The 25,140-nt window shown below is 38.2% G+C and overlaps 1 protein-coding gene across 1 annotated transcript; it reads right to left on the bottom strand.

Annotated features, from left to right (window-relative positions):
• Positions 1-1,072: 1,072 nt before the first annotated feature.
• LOC134220451 (cytochrome P450 4V2-like) lies at positions 1,073-25,140 on the bottom strand. The gene is made up of 5 exons (XM_062699510.1): positions 24,732-25,140; positions 2,354-2,612; positions 2,176-2,296; positions 1,940-2,116; positions 1,073-1,879 (listed from the first exon to the last, which is right to left on the bottom strand). Exons 1-5 carry the CDS (start codon positions 25,078-25,080, stop codon positions 1,295-1,297), a joined length of 1,491 nt encoding a protein of 496 aa, XP_062555494.1. The 5' UTR covers positions 25,081-25,140; the 3' UTR covers positions 1,073-1,294.

The following is a 25,140-nucleotide window of genomic DNA, read 5'->3' as shown; positions in this document are numbered from 1 at the left end:
GTTATAGTTATCTTGTACTTCAACAAAGGGAAGATTATTTATCTTCCTGTGAAAGGATTGAAACATTTGGTCAAGTATTGCATAGTTTGAGCTTGTTAATAGTAGACTGTTACCCTAGCTGCACACATGCTTTGCATAAATTACTGAAACTCGTTTTTTACCTGATTTAGTCACAACCAAGTTGCTGCAATCATTTTTATCTAACTTGTGCAGCTCGAGAAGCAATGATAGTATATGAAATTATAAAAGGTACATGTGATATTTTTTAAATTTAATTATCAAATTACTAAATTTGGGCACCTAATATCTAATATAATAAAAATATCTTCCATAAACATCTTGTCGGTTATACCGCGCTTCAAACTCGTGACACCCGTACACGCATATAAATATCCCTTTTCTAAAAGTGAGCTCGGATGTGGAACCGTAGCAGCCGGCTCTTCTCAAATTCAATAATGTCACCAACAGAGGAAAGCGTTCGTTCGACACTGAGCTAATTCCGAATTCGACACCAATAGTGTGATGATATATAGCAGCATGCTTTTTGGCATACATTGCATTTACGAGCTGGGTAGGCGATTTTAGAAGGTCCACCGCATGCGGTTGAATGGGGCCCACTACGAGTATTATAAAATATACCGACCGGCTAAAATTACCTTCCAAATTGGCGTTAATTGGTTTAGAACGTGAAAATGAAAAATGTATCCCGGTTCGATACATGGTAAATTGATTAAGAATATTGGGATTATGTAAAATTTATGAAACTGAAAAAGTGTTTAAGAATGCAATTGAGGTATTTCTGAAAATTTAGTTCTACAAATAGTTAAAAAAATGCCATGGAAAGTACATTATTGTTCATCAAAGTCATCTGTTAATTTTATTAGCACACGAAAGAAAACAGTCATATGAGCTCTGTCCATTTGGAAGGAGTCTTGAATGAGTCCTGAGTTTAAAACACTCAATAAATGTGGCGTAACGAAACTAGGCGTTCTAAAATTGTTTTAAGGGGACATTACGCTAAAAGTCAGCGTCTTCCGTTTGCAATAAAAACACATCTTGATGTAATCCACTTAATGATTTATTGGTTTCATTTAAATTCTCAAAATGAATTAAAAAAACTCAGCTGTTCAATCAGATCAAACAACAACGGCAATAAATGTTTATATCTATTTTCAAACCATGATTTCTAAGTTATCAGAAAATGGATGAAGTAGTGTCTACTCACGCACAGATCAAATTCAAAAACAAATTTCAATACTTTAATCATGGTGGAGCTCATCAGATAATTCTTCATTCATTTCTTCCGTTTGACCAACCAAACACTGTGGGGTCCCTCCAACTTTGCTGTTATTTCATACCTAAACTTAAAGTCCGCTTGCTTTAGATTGGTTCGCACTTCGAAACACTGCAGAAGCCTCAGCAGCATTATCTTCATTGCGTTCATCGCGTACCGGTGTCCTATACAGTTACGGGCACCCCCGGAAAAAGGCAAAAACGCGTACGGATGCCTCCGCTGAACAGCTTCCGGGCGAAACCGTTCCGGGTCAAACTGCTCCGGATCAGGACCCCAGAACTCCTTGCGCCGATGGAGAGTGTACAAATCGAAAGCCAATATTTCACCTTTCGGCACACAGATGTCGTCCAAAAAGATTTGACTGGAGGTTTGACGAGCTCCGAACGGGGCCGTTGGACAAATGCGAAGTGCTTCTTTGATGACCATTTCGGTGTATTCGAGCTGCTTCAAGGTATCCTGGTTGATCGCCACTTCGGCAGAGTAGAATACTCGGTCCATTTCGGCTAACACTTTGTTCTGAATTTCCGGATTCATGCCCAAAAAAAGGCACGTGTAGGATATTGTAAGGGCTGAAGTGTCGTTGGCCTGTAAGTGACAAGTTTTTCTGTTAATATGAAAAGGTATGCAAACGGGGAAACTACAAACAGCGGACATTATGGTGAATAGCTGGTAAATGAGCTCTGTGTTAGAAAATGTTGTTCCATCACTCCTTCGGGCTGTTAAAATTTGATCCAACGTATTCATTCGCTTTTTAATATATTCATCATCGGTTGCACAATTAATTGGTTCATTTTGAATTTCACGTCTCCGTTCCTCGATGATCTGAAATTGTTAGAATAATCTATATATTATAAGAAATCATTTTAAAAAATATAATAAACCTTATTTGTAAATTCATAACAAATCTTGCGCGCTCGTTCATCTATTTTATAAGCTTCAGAAAAGCTATAAAATAACCAAAGATTGACGTTTATCAAACGTGCCCCTATGGCGTTCATTATTCTAAAAAAGAAATTAATTTAGTTGAGATTTAGATTTCATATGAGATTTGAACTGTACATTTCCAAATTATGGATGTAATCCTGTTGGCCTGGGATTTCATCGTCCATCCTTCCCATGGTGGTGCTAAGCGCAATCTCCAATGTGCAGGTCGATATGTACGGGTAGATGTCGATCTCGGTGTGTCCGTCGGCCATGGTTTGCAGTTTTGAAACCATTTTCGTTGCCCGTCCGTCCATTGTAGGAAGAAAACTCGTCAGCATATTTGTATTGAAAGTAGGACCAACCAGCTTTCTTGTCTGCAGCCATTGTTCACCAGCTAAAAGAGTAAGAACCAAGTTTAACTTAACTTGAAGCATCTAATCGATGCTCACTGGGGATTTTCCAAAACAAAAGGCTCTAAATTCAATAACTCCAGCTGACGCTGCAAAATTTCCAGAAAGCATATGCTTCCTGAAGGGAAAAAGTGCGATAAATCGATTGCGCGGGGTTTCGTGCTGGTTCAAGTGCCCATTTTGCCCCAATTCCTCTAAAAATTACAATATTTCTGCTATGCCTCGTATTGATGCTGAAACTTCTTCAATAATTATATGCTTCCTGAAGGGATGGTCGGTGCCACACATCATTGTGATATTTTCCAGTAACAACAGCTTTGAAGTTAAAAAAAAAATAGTTATTTTCCAAAAGGGATTCGAACTGGGATTCAATTTTGAGACATTATTCTCAAAGTTGGTATTTCTCAGAATAGCGAAGCGTTTTGCCTTTCTCTTATACTAAGTATATGTAAAGGCTATATATAGACCAACATTTGAAAAGGGCGTAACAGCCAAAATTTATTCCTTCTGATTATTAGTCCACATATATAGCTATATATGTAGACGAAGAATCAAAAGGAATAAATTTTGGCTGTTACGCCCTTTTCAAATGTTGGTCTAGATATGATCACTCCAAAACCAAACTTTTGAAAGATGGCTCGGAGACCCATAGTGTTATATACCGATCGACTCAGTTCGATTAATTGAGGCGACTCTTTATGTGTGTGTATGTGTACAAAAAATGTGAGTAAAACTTTTTAGAACTTTGCATTATTCGATTCGGTCGCAACAGGTTGCATTATATTAGTGGAATATTAGACCCTATTTAAAATTGGCCCAAGTGGCCTTTGCGTTCCGGATCTTAGAAAAAAAACATTGTTTTTTGCCAGAGGTACTCCTTGAAAAAAGGATAAAGACGAAAAAATAAAATTTACTCAAAAATGGCTGTATTAAAATGCATGCAAATAAATACCAAGGTGAATACTAGACTAACATTTGAAAAGGGCGAAACAGCCAAAATTTATTCCTTCTGATTCTTCGTCCACATATAGAGTTGTATATATAGACGAAAAATCAGAAGAAATAAATTTTGGCTGTTACGCCCTTTTCAAATGTTGGTCTAGAATAGATTTGTTTTTTTTATAGACAATGATTTTCAAGGATCTATGTATAAAATTTCTTTTTTGCTCCATTATGCATTAGATTTGACGGAAAATTTCTATTCGTTTGAACATACCTGCTTCACACAAAAATAAGTGTATCATACGCGAAGCCAATTACTTGGTAGCCTAGAGTCTCCAGTTGTACGAAGAAAATCAGCAACGATTAACAATAAAAATAGAAATAATTTCACCATTGCTTGGAGACACTTTTTGTTCGGTCTTACACTAATTGATAAACTTCCGAGGATTTATTTTTTTTCTTTTCGAGAACCTTTCCCCAATCAAGTTCAGTACACGCGTCGGAATGGCGTGTTTCATTGTGTTTTTTTCAATGAGATGTGAGATGTGCTATTGAATGTTGCTTTCCTAGGAACGATACCCGGGAGAGCTACTTTGTAGCAAACTTGTAACACACTGTTACTGACTCTCACCTTACTTAAATGTAAATTGTTTTACATGTAGGTTGACCAAGTTACTAGCTGACCCGGCGAACTTTGTCTCGCCAAAAACTGATAAATTTTCTGATACAAATTTTTGCGCCCACAAGTTATATAGAAAACAAATCGGTTGTTCAGAATGATCTCTCATTTTTTTACAACATTGTTTTATATATAGATGATCAAAAATTTAAAATTCCATGCAAATTGTAGGAAAAACCATTTATTTCATCGAAAAGATAGGGTTTTAATTTTCAAAACATTCCTGTTTCATCATAACATTTTTCCTCGTAAAATGAAAAAGAAAACGAATATAAATTAGCGAAAATTGGGCTGTCTTTTCTTGAGTGATGCACGGTCGTACAAATGCCAACAGATTTCTCATTTTTCAGTATAATGAGTAATAAAGCTAATTGGTTTGAAATATTTGGTTTAAATTATCTTCGAAAGCTAATTTCGGTATGAATAAAAATGCACAATAATCTGAACGGGTGGTAAGATCTCAAATCTGCAACGCAAGGAAGGGTAGTTTGGATGGTTAACAGCTATCAATCGCGCATTCACTTTCTGTTCATTAAGTGGTCATTGCACAGTAATGCTTTTTGCCGATTTTGTGCGCTTTTTAAAAGCACCGTTTCTAAAAAAAAATTTCGCTGTAGTTTGCTTGGAAAAGACGTTAGATATGAAAAGGACCTTCTTTTGAAAAAAAATGTAAAATGTAAAATCCACCTAAAAGTGAGATGAAAATTTTACTTATTCATCGAAAGCACATATGAGCTTAGTGCCTTCGGGAAAGTTGTAGCGTTCAAGCAACTTTCTCAAAGACATCCCATACCTAAGCTGCCCATGATCACATATGTCGAATTCGTTTTTAAACCTGGGTCAGTGCCAACCCGAACCCTGAATAAAAAAGCATTTTCAGTTCCATCTGTCATTGGATATGTTGGTTTGTTTTGATTCGAAACATATGATCCAGGACATCCAGTGCACTGGCAGTGCGTTGGCCTTGACTAATCATGATCATGATGTTTAAGTGCGTGAACTGATTTTTGCGGATAGTGGAATTTACTTTTGGGTGGATATACATACGGGAACTGCTCCTGGAATTCATCTCATGGCTCCGATATTCATCCCATCAAAAACAAAGCAATGGAAAGGAATTTGGATTGTTTATTATTTTTGTGATTTTTTTTCAGCAGTGAGCACGCATGTTGACAAAAAGAGGCGACGAAATTGGTGCTGTATTTCTTTGTTTCCCGATGAGATGAATATATTTGAGATGGATATCGGAACAGTTCCCCTATTTAATTATATGCTATAATCGCACATTTTTATACCAAGAATTTTTTTTCGGAGAACACTCAGAAGCATGTAATAAAAATTCTTCAAGATTCGCAAATTTTTTCCTTGCGGAGCAATCCCTGAAGAAAACTTCGTGTAAGTTCCTGTATTCCAGAAGGAATTTCCAAATTAATTCCTGGAGCAACTTCCAGAGAAAATCCTGGAACAGTATTCAAAGATATTCCCAGAAGAATTTCCAAAGTAGTTCATCTCGAAAGGATCTTTTGGAAAAAATATGGAGGAATGCCTGAAAGATATTGCCAAAAATTCAAGAAAGAATTACTGAAAGAATTTCTAAAGTAATTTCTGGCAGAATTCCCGAAGAAAATTCAGAAACGCACGAAAGAGTTTTTGGAAGAATTTCAAAAGAAATTCTGCATAAGGGTTTCAAGGGGAATTCCCAAACTACATAATTCCATCCACCGACCTAATTTAGGTCACAATCTGTGAGGAAAACCTGAATGAACTTATGAATACATAGCTTCCCTAACAATTATTTTTAAAACTGATTCTAGACAACAATACCGGATTAATTTCATTAAAAACTACAATAACAAATATCACAAAATTCCCGGAAAAAAAGAATTTCAACGCACATTTCATTTTAATAAACGGAAACGAAACTCTCCCTTCTGCTTGTTTATTCCGCCCAGTACCACCCACCCACGTGGTTTTGACAGTTGAAGTACAGTTGTATTGGTGAACCCGGTGCGAAACCGTGAAACAACACAGTGCGAACCCGACAGCTTTGGGGTTGGAACTAGTGCGAACCTATTATCAATTCAGTAGAAAACCGAATTATAGCCGCTAACGAAGTTGGATTTTTCTCACAATCCATACGTTAAACCTAATTTCGGAAGTGGTGCGCTGTATAGCGCATCACCAAGTGAAAACAGCGCACTACTTCCGAAGTTAGGTTTAACGTATGGATTGTGAGAAAAATCCAACTTCATTAGCGGCTATAATTCGGTTTTCCACTGAATTGATAATAGTTCCAACCTGAGCGAATAAAAAAACACTTTGACAGCACTTAGGTTGGAACTGGTTCCAACCTAGGTTGGAACTTTTTTGTGGACACTTTTTTTGTGGATATGGATTCTTCGTATGGTTATACATCCATGAAAAAATATTTATGTTTCGTTCGGCAACATTCGAGTTATGGCGATAATTGTTTTTGGAAAAATGGTCATTTGATTGCATAAGTTGACGTACCTCCATTACATGCTGCAACATGAAGCAAAAACCTGCCTTATATAAGGTGACCAGACCAGTCCCGCATTTTCGCCATTTGTCCCGCGCTGAAAAGAGTCCCGCGAAATGTCCCGCGTTTCACTTATTTCAAGATAATGTCCCGCGAAATAAAGAAATATTTAATAAATAGCAGTAATTTAGTAAACGTTCTTCAAGAACTTATAAGATTTTGAAAATTTATTATATTGATTAATGATTTTCGATTTTCGTCTCATACAAAGCATCGCTCCGGAGGCTTGATGAGTGGTCTTTCACCCAACGCCACGGCCACACTCGCATGTTGTTTAAACCTTTTTACTGCGTCCAAATTATATTTCTTACACCTTAAATAAAGTTATCATCAGTAACAAACAGAGTAAAGCCCCAAACGCAATACAACGGAACGGCAACAGAAACGGAAAATTTGACAGAAAATATATGGGCTAAATGTCAAATTTTCCGTATCCGTTACCGTTCCGTTGTATTGCGTTTGGGGCTTAAGGAAGAGCTAAACAAATTTTTTTAGCTCTTCCTTACTCTGTTTGTTACTAATGATAATTTTATTTAAGATGTAAGAAATATAATTTTACACAGAAAAGAGGTTTCTCCAAGTGTTTCTCATATTGTCAGCAACGTCATTTGTATCTTTCCGTCTCCTACAAAATTATAACAGTGATAGTGCAACGCTGAGCGGCAGCACAAGCACTCACTTAAAACACGTGTTTGTTGGTTTCCAATTTTATTTCGTCCGAGAGAGTCCGTAGCGAGTTTGAGGAATTTCGACAAGCCTGCTTTGGTGTATTCTAGTGATCCTAGTCAAATCCTCATGAACACGAGAACGAGGATAGACATTAAATGGGATACCTACTAAAAGAACTATAATAAGTGAAATGGAAGATTTCAATGTGCTATTGAGAAATATTTTACTCAATCTGCAAGAATAACAATGCTTTCAAAGTGAAGAACTGAAATCATTTCAAAATTCACAGAAATAATAAATTTTCAAGATTTTTCGGCTATACAGACTGATTTATAAGAACAAATTTTTAAATTTTGTCTAATGTTTCGGCATCGAGTGCGATGTCTTCTTCAGGTAAAAAAATTGTTTGCTCTTTGTAATGGAACGCCTACCATACTTAACAAAAAGCGATCATTTCTTTTCTCCTGGAAGAAGACATTGACCCCGATGTTGAAACGCTGGACAAAATTTAAAAATATGTTCTAATAAATCAGACTGCATAGCCGACAAATCTCGAAAATCAACACTACAGTAGAAGTCAACAACTAGAAATAATAAGAAAAATAACAATGCTCCTTTGGCACAGATTCTGACAGTACTCAATGCTCGATTGGCTCAAGATCTCTGAATGTAGGATCCCTAGCTCAACAATTTCAACTCACATCGTGTTCGTATGTTGTTATTATTTCAGTAAAAACTTCACTTGAAATCTGAGCAAGTTCGACGAATTTTATGTAGCTCGGATCTTTTTTTGTTTCAAGCTTATGGAAAAATTTATGATAAATCGTCTGTCAGTTTGCGGGGAATAATAAAAAAACTGAGTAAGATAGATGTAGGGATTTTAAGCAAATTTGAGCACTCTGCCTAATTGCATAAAACGAATAATACGATCTATAGCTAAATGAATCATGCATACAATACAAATAAGTTTAACTATCAGGAACTCGCACCGTTGTTTGATTAATTCACAACAGAGGTGGGATTGTGTGATTGATCCAGGGCCAAGCGAGTCCAAGAGGGGTTTATCAAGTTTTAAGGTTTTGACTTAAGCACATTTTTGTATAAAAACAAGGATTTACAAAATTTTGTCCCGCGCTGGCACAAAATATATCTGGTCACTTTAGCCTCATATTTTATCGACATTCACAATCCACTAATTAAGCACAACATAGGTTTTCGTTTTACTTTGTCGTATTTCAGGACTACTTCATGATTCGGGCGTAACTGGTTTTGTTATCAAACATCAATATGCAAGTTCCTGCAAAAGCAAGCATTTCTTGTGAAAACCACGGTATAATGCGATAGATTCTTTTGAATCAAAAAAATAATGTTTGTTTGCTAAATATTGTCGCGAATTTCACTCCGAAAGCAAACTTTTTATAGAAAGCTTGTAGACCCATAGTGTTATGTTATAGCTCGACGAACTGAGCAAATGTTTGTCCGTGTCTGTGTTTGTGTACGCGTGTGTGCTGCATTCGAAAGGTGGTAAAGTCTTGTTCATTGATATTGAATTTGATAACGATCGGTTATTGCGTTCAAAATTTAGAAACAAAATGGTGATCCAAACCGAAAAGGTTGGTGTCTTGGCTAAATTCAAGAAATGCAGTACCACTACTAGGTGATGTCATTTGGGTTTTTATATTCCTATGATTGCAATATACGATCCTAAACTAATATGAAGATAAAGGTAATTAAGCCTCCGAACGTGGTTTTATATTGGCTATACATTTGAACTTCCGAAAAATAACCATGGATAGCTAATCTCCAGCACAATTCTCCCAATTATTCGTACAATTTCCGAAGTTTGTTTATCATGATATACCAACTACGAATCGTACGGGCATCTTGCTCGTGCTTGTGCCTTTCCGTGTTTAAGGATAAAATACGTGTCTTTTAGAGGATTAAGATTAATTTTTATTTGATCTTTAGTTCAAAGCAAAACTACCTAAACAAATTTTAAAATAAGGATTGGAACAATTTTTGCAGGAAATTTGTTTGGAACGAGGGGCCAATACATGATAACGATATTATAATGCTGTAATGGTGCCAAAATCCCCGTACGGTACTGATTAAATATTTTGCAACACAAACTCTTCCACACATAATTTTAATTTTCACGGAAAAAGCTATCCGAAAAACCTTTCCCGGAAACTTGAACTTTTCGAAAGATTTCCCTTCCACAACCAATAAATCATCGGAACCAACTACAATTATTCTTTAGCGCAATATAACCACACGCAGTAGCCTGGTTTTGTTGTGGGAACAAACATTTCACAAAACGTTTGTTTGATTGCATAAACTGTCGTATGCATATTTTGACCACTTCAATCAAAGGAAATAGTAGTTTGTGCAACTAGTTGCAAAAAGATGATTTTTTCAGCACGAGTTGTACGTTTATCCAACGAGGCTTGCCGAGTTGGATAAATACCACGAGTGCTGAAAAAATCGAGTTTTGCAACGAGTTGCACACGCTATTTTTTGCAATGACGAAAAATGGGCTTTAATATGATTAATCTATACCAAAATTGTACAATCGAATTTACTCCACATGATCATTCATGCCAATAAATTATGTTGCGGCAGAGAACAATATGATTCCATCTTATCGTGCCAAATTGCATAGCTTGAAAAGCTATGAAGCGATGAATGCAATTGCCTTTGGAAAATTGTGATGTTATGTCCAACAAACCATTTAATTTATTACGAGACGCTTAGAGTACACTATTTAAACACTCACCCAAACGAATTCAGCTAAATGTAGTCAAGTAACTACTGTCCCAATGTAGGTTTTTCATTATAGCACCCAAATGAGTGCTATAATGAATATTATGCAACCCATTTGAGTTGCATAATGGTCATTAAAGCACCCATTCTGTTGGTATGGAAAAGTAGGCCGTTTTATCACTCAAATGACAACTGTAAACCAGGTATTATGATCAGGAATTGCAAATAATAATTTATTCCCCGCGGCCTTAAAACAACTACTAATATTGTCCATATAGTCAGATTAGTTAATGTATTTTGTTAATTGATATGATAATTCGGGTAAAATTAATAAAAATGCGTTTTCCCAACGTCGATAGTGCTGGTTGTTACGTCAACTATGAAATCAAGGGCAGCAAGGCTTATATAGTACGAGATATGTGACGTTTTCTGTGAAAGATCCCATAACTTTTTTTTCTATGTTTCAGACACCTCTACCACTTTCTACAAAGTTGTTTGGCTAACAAAAATACACGTTTTGATAGAACTTTGCAAAGCTCTATCTCTTAAAACTGAAAAATTATTTGGAAAAATGTGGTTTTCTAGGGGTGTTTTAAAATCAAGTTTAAAATCGTGTAACTTGTTCCGGCGCAAAATGGTGCACATAACTTTTTAGTACACTAAAACTGTTGTATGTTTACTATTGTCTAGCGGTTAAAGCTTGTGTCTACATGAAATAACACGTAAGTTATATAGATTTAAAATGTCCCACTTCTTGCCTTACTTGTACACCAAATTTTTGTAAGGGGCTGCCCATAAACCACGTAGACTCTAGAGGGCGGGGGAGGGGTTTCGAAAAGTCTACGATAGTCTACGAAGGGGGACGGGGGGTATACCAAAAGTCTACGTAGACGTTTATTTATTTATTTTTTTTAAGACGATATATACAGCAGCTTTGAGCTGAGTACACTAGTTTGATTTTTTTTTGGATTTTCTGTTTTTTTTGCATGACTTGACCGAAATAATCTTTTGCGTTTCTCCATGAAAATGTTATGAATTTCACTGAATTAAAAGTCTGAACTACGGCTTACAACTATCAAGAATTTTACCAGCAGTTTCTTTTGTGTTGAGCAGAAAAAATCTCCAAAGTATTCTATAAAAAAAACTTTCGAAACTTTTTCAACATCCTCACTTGGATTTTACTGCAGATTCTACTAGAATTTCTTTTGATTTTTGGAACTTCTTTGCAAACTATGGAAATTATGTCGTACTTCCACGGATTTTTTTTTTCATTTACAAAGGAAGCATTTTGGAATATCACAGAAAAAGTCTTTAAAATTATCTGACAAAACTTTGATAGGTTCGGTGATATAAAAACGGGAGGAGCTGACAAGATACAAAGGAAAGGTAACATTTCCAATACAATAGAAGAAACATATTTATTTTAATAATTTTTACCATATATTTTTATTAACACACGGTGATCTGGTGACGCTGATTTCTTGAAGCTGAGGTCCTTCGGTCAGGGACACTGTGAACTATTTTTCAAATAATGTAATCCCAATCTAAACATTAATATTTCCTTTTCAGCTGAAACAAGTGTTGCTGGTAAAGTTTATTTCACACCAAGGATCAATTTGCTCTCCTTTGATTTCCATAAATTTCAACGTTTTTTCTATACTTATTCTTAATATTTCCATACCACGGAGCTCCATATATTTTAAATAATCTCGCATAAACATTTATAAACAATCATCTTGTCAACGATTTACCTAACCAAATGACAATTATTGATCTTCATTTTCAGAAAAATTGGGTGCTGACGAAGATTCTGAAGCAGCATCACACTACAAAGTCTAATATTACTACAATTTATTATTTCAGAAATCTGCGGCATAGATTGCAAAATCAATGAAATTGTTTTGTCAAAATCTATTTATTCATATTACATTCCAGAACAAAACATTACCTTTTACAATGTCAATACCAATAAAAATATAATATTTACGCTTTTTCGCCTAGAAAATCACCCCTTAATAGCCCATCCAAACTCCAACTCCAGCTACTTATGAAGGTCGCGCAAGTTCTCTGCATCTTCTTAAGTAGGTATCTAATCAATACTTCCCACTCAAATCCCCACTGATCGTAAGGACCTGGCCAGATGTTGAACGAAGGGATCGTTGAATGAGAAACATGCAAAGCCCCAGGCTGTTTTTCTGGCGCATCTAATGTCCCTGTCGACAGCCAACCCAGGATAGTGTGCGGTCAGATATGCTATGCTATGCTATCCCAGAAAAAAGTCTTTAGAATGCCCAAAAGATATTGTTTGGAGTTTGTAAAAGGAATTCTCCGAAATTTCTGCGAGAAACCCTTCAGGATATTCACTGGAGATTCTCTCGATTTTTTTAAATTAATTTCTTTGGATATATAAGCAAAAATATTCGAAATGACCGTGGAAAATTCTTCGGCAGGTAAAATGCCAATTCTTTGGAAGAATCGATGGAGAATTTTTGAAAACTTCCAAGAGAAATTATTTTAATTTCCCACCAAAAACAGTTTGAGTCTCCACAAAAAAAATTGCAATTTTTGTAAAAAAGGCTTTCTAATTTTCATGAAAATTTATTCGAATTTTTTACGAGAAGACAAAAATTTCAAACTAAAATTCTCCAGAATTTCCGCCGAAAGTTATTCAGAAAATTCTTTGGAATGCCCATACGATTTATTTTAATTTCCTAAAGAAATTGCTCCAAATTTGCAAGAGAAATTAAAAAATATCGTGGGAAACCATTCTAAAAAAAAATATTTCGGGGAATATTTCGGAATGTCCGTTTAAACTTAAAATTACCTCGGAAAAACAATTCTTAATTTTCACGAAAAATTACTCGGGGTTTTTAAACGGGGAAACTTTTGGAATTGGTGGCGCACCGATGTAAAAGTGTCGGCGATGGTGGCACACACCTCTAGGAGGAATTGAATTCAACAGTAATTAAATTAATTGGCTTTGAGATTTTTTTTTATGTCTTTATTATCGAGACTTTCAGCCCAAGGCTGGCGTATTGTGGCTTTGAGATTTGATTTCAGGAGTTATGGACAGAGGATTAAATAAGATTTCGTTTCAATTTGATATTTGTTTTGTTGGATTTTGTTCAGTTTGATTGAAATACGAACTTTGTTGTAATGTGGGGGGGGGGGGGGGTGTTGAAAAAGTGAAATTTCGGTCTACGTGGTTAGTGGACAGCCTCTAAATGCTACAGTTTCGCCATAAAAATTAACCTTGATTTTCTTCATTTTGGAAAAGTCTACGTAGACTTCATGGAGAGGGGAGGGGTTCTGGAAAAGTCTACGAAAGTCTACTAGGGTGGAAGGGGGGTTTGAAAATGTGAAAATATGATCTACTTGGTTTGTGCACAAGCCCAGTACCTATATGTTTATGGGGAGTTCAATCGCGCACCTCCTGTATTCCCTTCTGCTCCAATATGAACTATGCAGTGATGATAGCTCCATTCATCACTTCGTGAAGAGCACACCGTATATAGACCAATTTGTTGAACATTCCGCAGACCTTATAGTCATTTCTTATGCTGAGGCTGTTCGGCCAGATTGAGAGTTGACGTAAAGTCAATGTCAACTTCTCTCCCCGAACAGCCAAGATAGCTGTGTGGTGTCGGCAGCCAGTTATCTGGCTAAGAATAACGCTACGGATTGCTTGTTCCGGTGGTAGAAGTCCACCATACAGGTGACCCCAAATTCTTGGTGTGATGCGGCTTTATGCTTACCGTGCCTACGAATGAATGGTTAGAAAGGTCTAAAAAGAACCTAACCGCTAACGGAGCCTGTGAAGCACCAGAGCACCCTTCACAGTATTGAGCCCTTACTGCGCTAACCGGAGCTATGGCGTAGTTGACTTTTTGCTTTTCCGAGATAATCGGCTACTCTTATTCAAACTCAACTTGAGGTTAAATATGGGTGGGATTATGAGTATGTTTTATTTAGTTTTTCAACAAATTGTCACCTATATGGATTTGCTTTATACGTTATACGCATTGTACTCTGTGGTTCGCCTTTGACGTTCTTGATAAGATACCAGTTTGTTTGCTGTTCATATTATTGCTGAAGTTGTGGAGTGCATTATCTTAATTTGCAATAGCTTCAGTTAAAATAGCTCAAACCAATCTTCAGCATAAAAGAACAGCGACGATAATTCTTTGTAGACTTATGCAAATTGGCAAATCCCAAGTGGCTTTGGTGAAGGAACCCTATTTTCGCAAGGCCTCAATAACTTTTGATTCGCATGAGATATGGCAACGCTAAGTCCATGAAAAGTTGCGCCCTGCAAAGCACAAAAAGTGCTCTGAACATCACATTGCTGAGAAATTTGAAACAAAAAAGTTAGAGCAAAAAAACTGTTTTTTTGAGGGTCACCCTAAGTAAACTTGGGAAAATTGCTCTAAATCAGTCAATTTAAGAGCTAGAGAAATAATTTTTTTAGCAAAATTCTTGGAATCTGGCTGAACTATATCTTCGCGAAACATTGTATAGCCGTATCTCTGCAAATGAAAAAGTTTTATACTTATTTTTTTTCAAATGTGGCCCACCCTAATTTTTATGAAAACCTCGAAAAGCCCCTCACCGTTAGGAGCAACTTTGTAGAACAAAGTTTTTTTCTATCTCTGCTATGTTCGGCTTGAACAACTTATTACCGCTTTATATGCTACCTGGACCAATGTGCAAGGGTAGCTTCTACCTAGGTAACCTAGTGAACCCGGTTTTTGCTGCTTTTAGTAAAGAAATGGCAAACTCTCGATCAATGCCGCGTGCATGTGTGCTTGCTAACAATGCTATTGTCGCTACACTTATCTCTGAACTAACAACCAGAGATGTATGTGCTGTCACAATTGATGGCGGAACCCCCGTCAGGAAATACGTCTATTGTTCGGTTTATTTACCACATGATGAACCATCCCCTACGGATGCTTTCAAACGAGTTGTCATATATTGCACTTCAAAAGGCCTTCCGCTAATTGTCGGCAGTGATGCTAATGCTCATCACATCATCTGGGGTAGCTCGGATATCAATCTGAGAGGCTCCAGCTTGATGGAATACTTAAGTAGTACCGAACTTAGTTTACTTAACATAGGCAATCGCCCAACCTTTATGGTATCTAATAGAGCAGAAGTGTTAGACATAACCCTTTGCACCAATAGAATCAGACACGAGTTGACGAATTGGTATGTGTCAGATGAAGAATCTATATCGCTACATCCACTTTGATCATTTGAATGCCACTTCGCAGACCTTGCGTTTTGAAATCCTCGTTGAACCAACTGGGATCTTTACACAGAGTTGCTCTCTACCAAATTTCATGGATATCTACCTTCTATAGAAACTCCTACCGACTTGGATGATGCAGTTGATACAACTACGTTGCACATCGTGGAAGCTTTCGAAGAAGCTTGCCCTTTACGTTCTGTAAAAACCTCAAGAGGAACCCCTTGGTGGAATTCCGATTTGGCTAAGCTAAGGAAGCAGTGCAGAAGGAGTTGGAACAGACGCCATTCAGCAGGGACGGATTCTTTCAAGTTGGCTCGCAAAGCTTACAAGAAGGCTCTACGATCTGCTGAACGATCCGGCTGGAAAAACCTTTGTGCAAATGTTTCCAATTTGAGTGAAGCCAGTCGATTGAATAAAATTCTTGCGAGATCCAAGGATTTCCAAGTTGGCGAAATTCGCAAGCCAAATAGCGACTACACTTCTTCTGATGAAGAATCGTTAGAACACTTATTTGATACGCACTTCCCTGGATGTGTCGATATAACATCTTCGGATGATCCTGATGTCTTTTCATGTAGCTATGGGTCTTGGGCTCAAGCACGTAGAATCATAACTACTGAATCGATTCAATGGGCACTTAACAGTTTTGCTCCCTACAAATCTCCAGGGGAGGATGGGATTTATCCCGTTCTACTTCAGAAAGGTTTTGAACATATCAAACATGTTTTGAAAAAGCTTTTAGTATGCAGTTTTGCTACTGGGTATATTCCCATATCCTGGCGGGATGTCACTGTAAAGTTTATCCCAAAAGGAGGACGTGCTTCGTATGAAGAAGCGAAGAGTTTTAGACCCATCAGTCTGACCTCATTTCTTCTGAAATGCTTAGAACGTATTATCGACCATCACATTCGTGATGACTGTTTGGCAAACATGCCTCTTCATGTTAATCAACATGCTTACCAATCTGGAAAGTCCACCGTGACTCTTCTACACAAGGTTGTGTACGATATCGAGAAAGCATTCGCTCAAAAGCAATCGTGCTTGGGTGCTTTCTTAGATATTGAAGGTGCTTTCGACAACGTGTCTTTCGATGCAATATGGGAAGCCGCACGTTGTCATGGGCTACCTAATATTATTACCATATGGATTCACCAGATGCTTAAAAACCGACATCTCTACTCGACATTACGTCAAGCAGCGATTAGGAAATTAAGTGTCTGCGGATGCCCTCAAGGGGGAGTATTATCTCCACTTTTGTGGAATCTCGTTGCAGATACGCTATTGAGGTTACTCAATAATGGTGGTTTTCCTACCTATGGATTTGCCGACGACTATCTTACATTGATAGTGGGTTTGTGCATTACTACCTTATTCGACCTGATGCAAAATGCTCTCCAGGTAGTTGAAAGTTGGTGTCGCCAATATGGCCTTTCGGTCAATCCGTATAAAACATCATTTCGGTCTACGTGGTTAGTAGACAGCCTCTAAATGTTACAGTTTCGCCATAAAAATCAACCTTGATTTTCTTTATTTTGGAAAAGTCTACGTAGACTTCATGGAGAGGGGAGGGGTTCTGGAAAAGTCTACGAAAGTCTACTAGGGTGGAAGGGGGGTTTGAAAATGTGAAAATATGATCTACTTGGTTTGTGCACAAGCCCAGTACCTATATGTTTATGGGGAGTTCAATCGCGCACCTCCTGTATTCCCTTCTGCTCCAATATGAACTATGCAGTGATGATAGCTCCATTCATCACTTCGTGAAGAGCACACCGTATATAGACCAATTTGTTGAACATTCCGCAGACCTTATAGTCATTTCTTATGCTGAGGCTGTTCGGCCACATTGAGAGTTGACGTAAAGTCAATGTCAACTTCTCTCCCCGAACAGCCAAGATAGCTGTGTGGTGTCGGCAGCCAGTTATCTGGCTAAGAATAACGCTACGGATTGCTTGTTCCGGTGGTAGAAGTCCACCATACAGGTGACCCCAAATTCTTGGTGTGATGCGGCTTTATGCTTACCGTGCCTACGAATGAATGGTTAGGGGGGTCTAAAAAGAACCTAACCGCTAACGGAGCCTGTGAAGCACCAGGGCACCCTTCACAGTATCTAGCCCTTACTGCGCTAACCGGAGCTATGGCGTAGTTGACTTTTTTGCTTCTCCGAAATAATCGGCTACTCTTATTCAATCTCAACTTGAGGTTAAATAAGGGTGGGATTATGAGCATGTTTTTATTTAGTTTTTCAACAAATTGTCACCTATATGGATTTGCTTTATGCGTTATACACATTGTACTCTGTGTTTCGTCTTTGACTTTCTTGATAAGATAGCAATTTGGTTTCATCGTTGCTGTTCATATTAATGCTGAAGTTGTGGAGTGCATTATCTTAATTTGCAATGGCTTCAGTTAAGATAGCTCAAATCAATCTTCAGCATAAAAGAACAGCAACGATTAATCTTTGTAGTCTCATGCAAAATGGCAAATCACAAGTGGCTTTGGTGCAGGAACCCTATTTTCGCAAGGCCTCAATAACTTTTGATTCGCATGAGATATGGCAACGCTAAGTCCATGAAAAGTTGCGCCCTGCAAAGCACAAAAAGTGCTCTGAACATCACATTGCTGAGAAATTTGAAACAAAAAAGTTAGAGCAAAAAAACTGTTTTTTTGAGGGTCACCCTAAGTAAACTTGGGAAAATTGCTCTAAATCAGTCAATTTTTTTAGCTGAATTCTTGGAATCTGGCTGAACTATAACTTCGCCGAACATTGTATAGCCGTATCTCTGGAAATGAAAAAGTTTTATTCTTCATTTTTTTCAAATGTGGCCCACCCTAATTTTTATGAAAACCTCAATAAGCCCCTCACCGTTAGGAGCAACTTTGTAGAACAAAGTTTTTTTCTATCTCTGCTATGTTCGGCTTGAACAACTTATTACCGCTTTATATGCTACCTGGACCAATGTGCAAGGGTAGCTTCTACCTAGGTAACCTAGTGAACCCGGTTTTTGCTGCTTTTAGTAAAGAAATGGCAAACTCTCGATCAATGCCGCGTGCATGTGTGCTTGCTAACAATGCTATTGTTGCTACACTTATCTCTGAACTAACAACCAGAGATGTATGTGCTGTCACAATTGATGGCGGAACCCCCGTCAGGAAATACGTCTATTGTTCGGTTTATTTACCACATGATGAACCATCCCCTACGGATGCTTTCAAACGAGTTGTCATATATTGCACTTCAAAAGGCCTTCCGCTAATTGTCGGCAGTGATGCTAATGCTCATCACATCATCTGGGGTAGCTCGGATATCAATCTGAGAGGCTCCAGCTTGATGGAATACTTAAGTAGTACCGAACTTAGTTTACTTAACATAGGCAATCGCCCAACCTTTATGGTATCTAATAGAGCAGAAGTGTTAGACATAACCCTTTGCACCAATAGAATCAGTCACGAATTGACGAATTGGCATGTGTCAGATGAGGAATCGATATCTGACCATCGCTACATCTACTTTGATCATTTGAATGCTACTTCGCAGACCTTGCGTTTTAGAAATCCCCGTTCAACAAACTGGGATCTTTACACAGAGTTGCTCTCTACCAAATTTCATGGATATCTACCTTCTATAGAAACTCCTACCGACTTGGATGATGCAGTTGATACAACTACGTTGCACATCGTGGAAGCTTTCGAAGAAGCTTGCCCTTTACGTTCTGTAAAAACCTCAAGAGGAACCCCTTGGTGGAATTCCGATTTGGCTAAGCTAAGGAAGCAGTGCAGAAGGAGTTGGAACAGACGCCATTCAGCAGGGACGGATTCTTTCAAGTTGGCTCGCAAAGCTTACAAGAAGGCTCTACGATCTGCTGAACGATCCGGCTGGAAAAACCTTTGTGCAAATGTTTCCAATTTGAGTGAAGCCAGTCGATTGAATAAAATTCTTGCGAGATCCAAGGATTTCCAAGTTGGCGAAATTCGCAAGCCAAATAGCGACTACACTTCTTCTGATGAAGAATCGTTAGAACACTTATTTGATACGCACTTCCTGGATGTGTCGATATAACATCTTCGGATGATCCTGATGTCTTTTCATGTAGCTATGGGTCTTGGGCTCAAGCACGTAGAATCATAACTACTGAATCGATTCAATGGGCACTTAACAGTTTTGCTCCTACAAATCTCCAGGGAGGATGGGATTTATCCTGTTCTACTTCAGAAAGGTTTTGAACATATCAAACATGTTTTGAAAAAGCTTTTAGTATGCAGTTTTGCTACTGGGTATATTCCCATATCCTGGCGGGATGTCACTGTAAAGTTTATCCCAAAAGGAGGACGTGCTTCGTATGAAGAAGCGAAGAGTTTTAGACCCATCAGTCTGACCTCATTTCTTCTGAAATGCTTAGAACGTATTATCGACCATCACATTCGTGATGACTGTTTGGCAAACATGCCTCTTCATGTTAATCAACATGCTTACCAATCTGGAAAGTCCACCGTGACTCTTCTACACAAGGTTGTGTACGATATCGAGAAAGCATTCGCTCAAAAGCAATCGTGCTTGGGTGCTTTCTTAGATATTGAAGGTGCTTTCGACAACGTGTCTTTCGATGCAATATGGGAAGCCGCACGTTGTCATGGGCTACCTAATATTATTACCTTATGGATTCACCAGATGCTTAAAAACCGACATCTCTACTCGACATTACGTCAAGCAGCGATTAGGAAATTAAGTGTCTGCGGATGCCCTCAAGGGGGAGTATTATCTCCACTTTTGTGGAATCTCGTTGCAGATACGCTATTGAGGTTACTCAATAATGGTGGTTTTCCTACCTATGGATTTGCCGACGACTATCTTACATTGATAGTGGGTTTGTGCATTACTACCTTATTCGACCTGATGCAAAATGCTCTCCAGGTAGTTGAAAGTTGGTGTCGCCAATATGGCCTTTCGGTCAATCCGAATAAAACATCTATTGTTCTTTTCACGGAAAAACGTAATCTTAATGGTATTCGTCCATTACATCTTTTTGGTTCTGAAATCAATGTAACTGATCAAGTAAAGTATGTGGGTCTAATTTTGGATTCAAAGCTTTCTTGGACTCCTAACATTGAGTTCAGAATCAAAAAGGCGTGTATGGCTTTCGGCCAATGCCGACGAACCTTTGGTAAAACTTGGGGTCTTAAACCCAAATATATCAAATGGATTTACACAACAGTTGTACGACCAATTTTGGCTTATGGATGTCTTGTGTGGTGGCAAAAGGGGGAAGTGAGGACAATTCAGTCTAAATTAGGCCACCTTCAAAGGATGTGCCTAATGGCAATGACTGGTGCGTTCTCTTCAACTCCCACGGCTGCTCTCGAAGTTCTCTTCAACGTGGCCCCACTACACATACATCTCAAACAAGAAGCATTTTCTTGTACTTACCGACTATGGGTTCTCGGTTTTATGGAAGAGAATCCTGTAAACCGCAGTTCTACACACACTTCGTTGTTACCGCTTATGGTTAATTGGGACAAAATTTCCCTTGCTCCAAGTGATCTCACACAAGTTAGTAGTTTTCCTTATAGGACATTTTCGACACAATTCCCCTCGCGGGATGAGTGGACATCTGGCTATTTGGAGAGAAGTATGTCGGACAGCATTGTTTGTTACACTGACGGCTCCCTCCTCGAAGGTAGAGCAGGTGCAGGCGTCTATTCGCGTGAGCTGAGATTGGAACAGTCACACTCACTGGGTGCACACTGCACTGTCTTTCAAGCGGAAATTTTTGCCATCATGTGTGGAGTGCAATCTGCACTGCAGCAACGCATTATGGGCAAAGTAATATACTTCTGTTCAGATAGCCAAGCAGCTATTAAAGCTCTCGCCTCGGCCAACTCAAGGTCGAAGTTAGTAATCGCATGTCGAACTCAAATTGAGGAACTGAATTCAGTAAATACTTTACACCTTATATGGGTACCTGGCCATTCTTCCATAGCTGGAAACGAATTGGCTGATGAGTTTGCTCGTAATGGAGCATCGCATGACTTTATTGGTCCTGAGCCAGCTATTCCAATATCCAAGTGTTGGGTGAAGCTTTTGATCAACTCTTGGGCTGTCACTCAGCACAAATGGCATTGGAGTAGTCTGGATTCATGTCATCAAACAAAATTGTACATCCGGGAGCCATCTCCGGTAGTAGCAAGCTATTTAGCTAATCTGTCTAAACAGAATTGCAGTGTCTTAGTCAAGGCTTTGACAGGTCACTGCCGACTGAACTATCACATGGCAAATATTCAACGCGTTGAATCATCTGTTTGTGATAGTTGTGAATCCGATTATGGAACTTCTTATCATCTAATATGTAACTGCCCAGTCTATGCACAATTGCGCTTCCAAATATTTGGTAAACACTTACTTAGTGAAATTGACTTCAGAAACCTGAACCTTCAGAGTATTTTGTTGTTCATAACCCGTTGTGGTAAGGAGCTATAAGCTCTTGTACGCTTATGCGTTGTATGCCCTCTTCAAGGGCCCTTTTCCAAACATTCCCTTTGTTCTCCCATCCACATTCCTTTCCTTTTGTTCACTTCCTTTTCCGTCAGGTGTGTGATGAAAAAGGCTGTGAATGCGATTGCACAAATCTCCCAAATTGAGGTGAACGTGCCCCTGGAGCCGACGTTCTGATACCTGATACCTGATACACCAAATTTTTGTAAATGCTACAGTTTCGCCATAAAAATTAACCTTGATTTTCTTCATTTTGGAAAAGTCTACGAAGACTTCATGGAGAGGGGAGGGGTTCTGGAAAAGTCTACGAAAGTCTACTAGGGTGGAAGGGGGTTTTGAAAATGTGAAAATATGATCTACTTGGTTTGTGCACAGCCCCAGTACCTGTATGTTTATGGGGAGCTGAATCGCGCACCTCCTGTATTCCCCTCTGCTCCAATATGAACTATGCAGTGATGATAGCTCCATTCATCACTTCGTGAAGAGCACACCGTATATTGACCAATTTGTTGAACATTCCGCAGACCTTATAGTCATTTCTTATAGACCTAGAGTTAATACATTTTAAGTGATTGCTCTTCAAGATTATCATTTAACAGTTTGTGATTTACATGTAACGCAACGCAACCTGAACAACTTGCTTTGATCCTCGTATCGATGTCAGTTCGAGTTTGTAGAATCCAAGCTATCGGCTTCTCACTTCAGTTCCACCATTGGATCTTATCACACTAGGAGGAAATTCAACCAATTGCAGGCTTCAAAAACCTTCAATTGACTGTGAAATAGTCATCAAGTATTTTGGCTGAATTTGAAAATTAGTTCTGCTTAAACGTATGATATGTACTTTGTACATATTTACTTTATTTTCAGTGAAAATTAAATCTGTGACATCAAAACACTATTTAATAAATGATAAAACCTGAAGTTTGATTATGCTATTAGTAATGCAAAGATCTATTTATTTAATTAACTTGAAATAATTTCTGTTTTACCATTCAAAACATTAGTCCATATTAATGACGGTAAATATGAGGGAAATCACTGTCAATGGGGGAGGGGGGGTTGCGGTTGTGGTTACGGGGCGTTTTGGGGCCTCTGCCAGCTAGAAGGCGTTTTGCCTCATGAGTTTCCGGCAACAGAATATCACCACTTTTTTGAAATGTGAATATTATCAATATGATTGGGATTTTTGACAATTTTTGACTGGCATCGACTCTCTACCAAAATTTAAATTTGTTTTTTGTTTTTTTTGCTTCATACCCAAGTAACATTTCAAGTTTTATTCCGCTCTAGGAATGGTTTTCAAGATTGAATTATAAGAGATTGAACATCAATAACGTAAATCTTCACTAAATTTATTGATATTACACCCAAATATGTTTGTTTTTTTTTTATATCTTTTATCAAAAACGTGTCTTTTGCGGCGAAAACACCGTCTAATCATAAATTCCAGTGATAAATTTCACTGACTTGAAGATGGTTCTCCATTTCCAATATGGACATCATAGATTTCGATCAGAAAAATGTTGCTCTTATTAAACACCGTTATAAACCCTTTGCAATGTAAATATTCTTATTGGGGTTATTCATTTGACCACATTACGACCCAAAATTATGGCTTTGATCAAGCTTTGAAAATTGGACTTATTATGCTCTTCGTTACAACCGTAAAGCTGCTAACAAGACCAGTTGGCATTTGACGTTTGAAGCTTTTCGAGCAGATTCATTAGAGGTTTATTGATAGCAATAAGATCGCCAATAAATCTGAGCAACTAGCCATGGTGACTGCTGTCATAAATCCGCTATAAGAATTAAGGTCACTCCTGACGGAATCCAAGTTCCAAAGTGCTCGCGTTTTCGGGGGCACACCACTCGATTCAGAGGCGGCACACAACTGTCATTTTTGTTGATTTAGCTATGCTGCGTCGCAGCATGCGTGAAATAATAGAAATGACAGTTGTGCCTTGCTTCCGTATCGAGTGGTGTGCCCCCGAAAACGCGAGCACTTTTAAACTTGGATTCCGTCAGGAGTGACCTTAAATAAATCCAACAAGCATGAAAATTGTTACTTGGGATACTGTTCTTCATTATTGCGCTCCCTCTCTCACTCACCGATAAATGCCAACAAATCAATTGGATCATTTGTTTGAGAAACTGCATATTTCCATTTTGCACAATTTCGAGAAAATAACAAAAAGCTGTTTTTGAACAAATTGGCACCAAATCTTTCGATTTCTTCGATACCGATCAATAGTTTTTTGGCAAAGCTCAACACCCTAGGAAACTTCCAGTACGAAAACTATAAGCGGTCCTCAAAAATTGCCCTTTTAAAGTCAAACACACTTTTTGTACTTACTTAACCTTATCCGATTTACTTTGTTTTTTTTTTCTCCATTTTTCCCAAGGGTTCCCCTTGAGATTTCAAATCAATGCAAATAAATGTGAAATGATGGAAATAACTGAATTTCGTTACACTTTATAATACACGATTTTTTATGTACATAACTGTTACATTTTATACAACGTATTCAATATTGATTAGTCGCAGTTATGTGAAAGACCCTTACGATTTCAGAATATATGTGCTTCGTCATTTCTGGAGAGGTTTGAAGTTTGATTAGGAATAGAAAATCTTAAACCTTCAGCACATCAATTATTTCTTTAGAACATTGTTCATTTTTCTTTCCAATTTATCCACAAAAACAACGAACCCACAATACTACCAATAGCACAAACCCTGCACTGAACTCACATCTTTCACTGATCAGTCCATTGCCCAGCCGGAAGAATTCGTAGAGAAACGGCTTATCGTACACATCGTTCCGGGTCAACACTTGCTGCATCAAATCCGGATGGTTGATGATGATCAACGGTTTCGGGCCGATCATGAGCTTTCCGACGCGCTCCACCGTACTCAGCAACCTAACGGCGGCATCGAATGCCTGGTGAGTGTTCTTCCCCCAGAACACTGGGATATGGCCGAGCAGCGGATATACCGGCTGCAACGATGGAATCCTGTCCGCATAGCTATTCCACAGCAGTAGTTTGATGTATTGGAAGAGCAGCAACGCTCCGACAAAACCAAGAAGCACTAGTAGCATTTTGTCACACACGTGCGACTCGCTACGAACCTTTTCCGAACCGACTATTCACGGGTTGAA

The sequence above is a fragment of the Armigeres subalbatus genome, chromosome 3 (genome assembly GCF_024139115.2).
Source record: "Armigeres subalbatus isolate Guangzhou_Male chromosome 3, GZ_Asu_2, whole genome shotgun sequence".
NCBI classification, from domain to species: Eukaryota; Metazoa; Arthropoda; class Insecta; order Diptera; family Culicidae; genus Armigeres; species Armigeres subalbatus.
The sequence above is the reverse complement of the archived record's forward strand: the minus strand, read 5'-3'. Positions and strand labels throughout refer to the sequence as shown.

Coding starts and splice junctions, on each gene's coding strand:
- LOC134220451 (XM_062699510.1), bottom strand. CDS start 25,080: ATGCTACTAGTGCTTCTTGGTTTTGTCGGAGCGTTGCTGCTCTTCCAA. Junction 2,297..2,353: donor TACATCCATAATTTGGAAAT/GTACAGTTCAAA, acceptor TTTCTTTTTTAG/AATAATGAACGCCATAGGGG. Junction 2,117..2,175: donor GTTATGAATTTACAAATAAG/GTTTATTATATT, acceptor TAACAATTTCAG/ATCATCGAGGAACGGAGACG.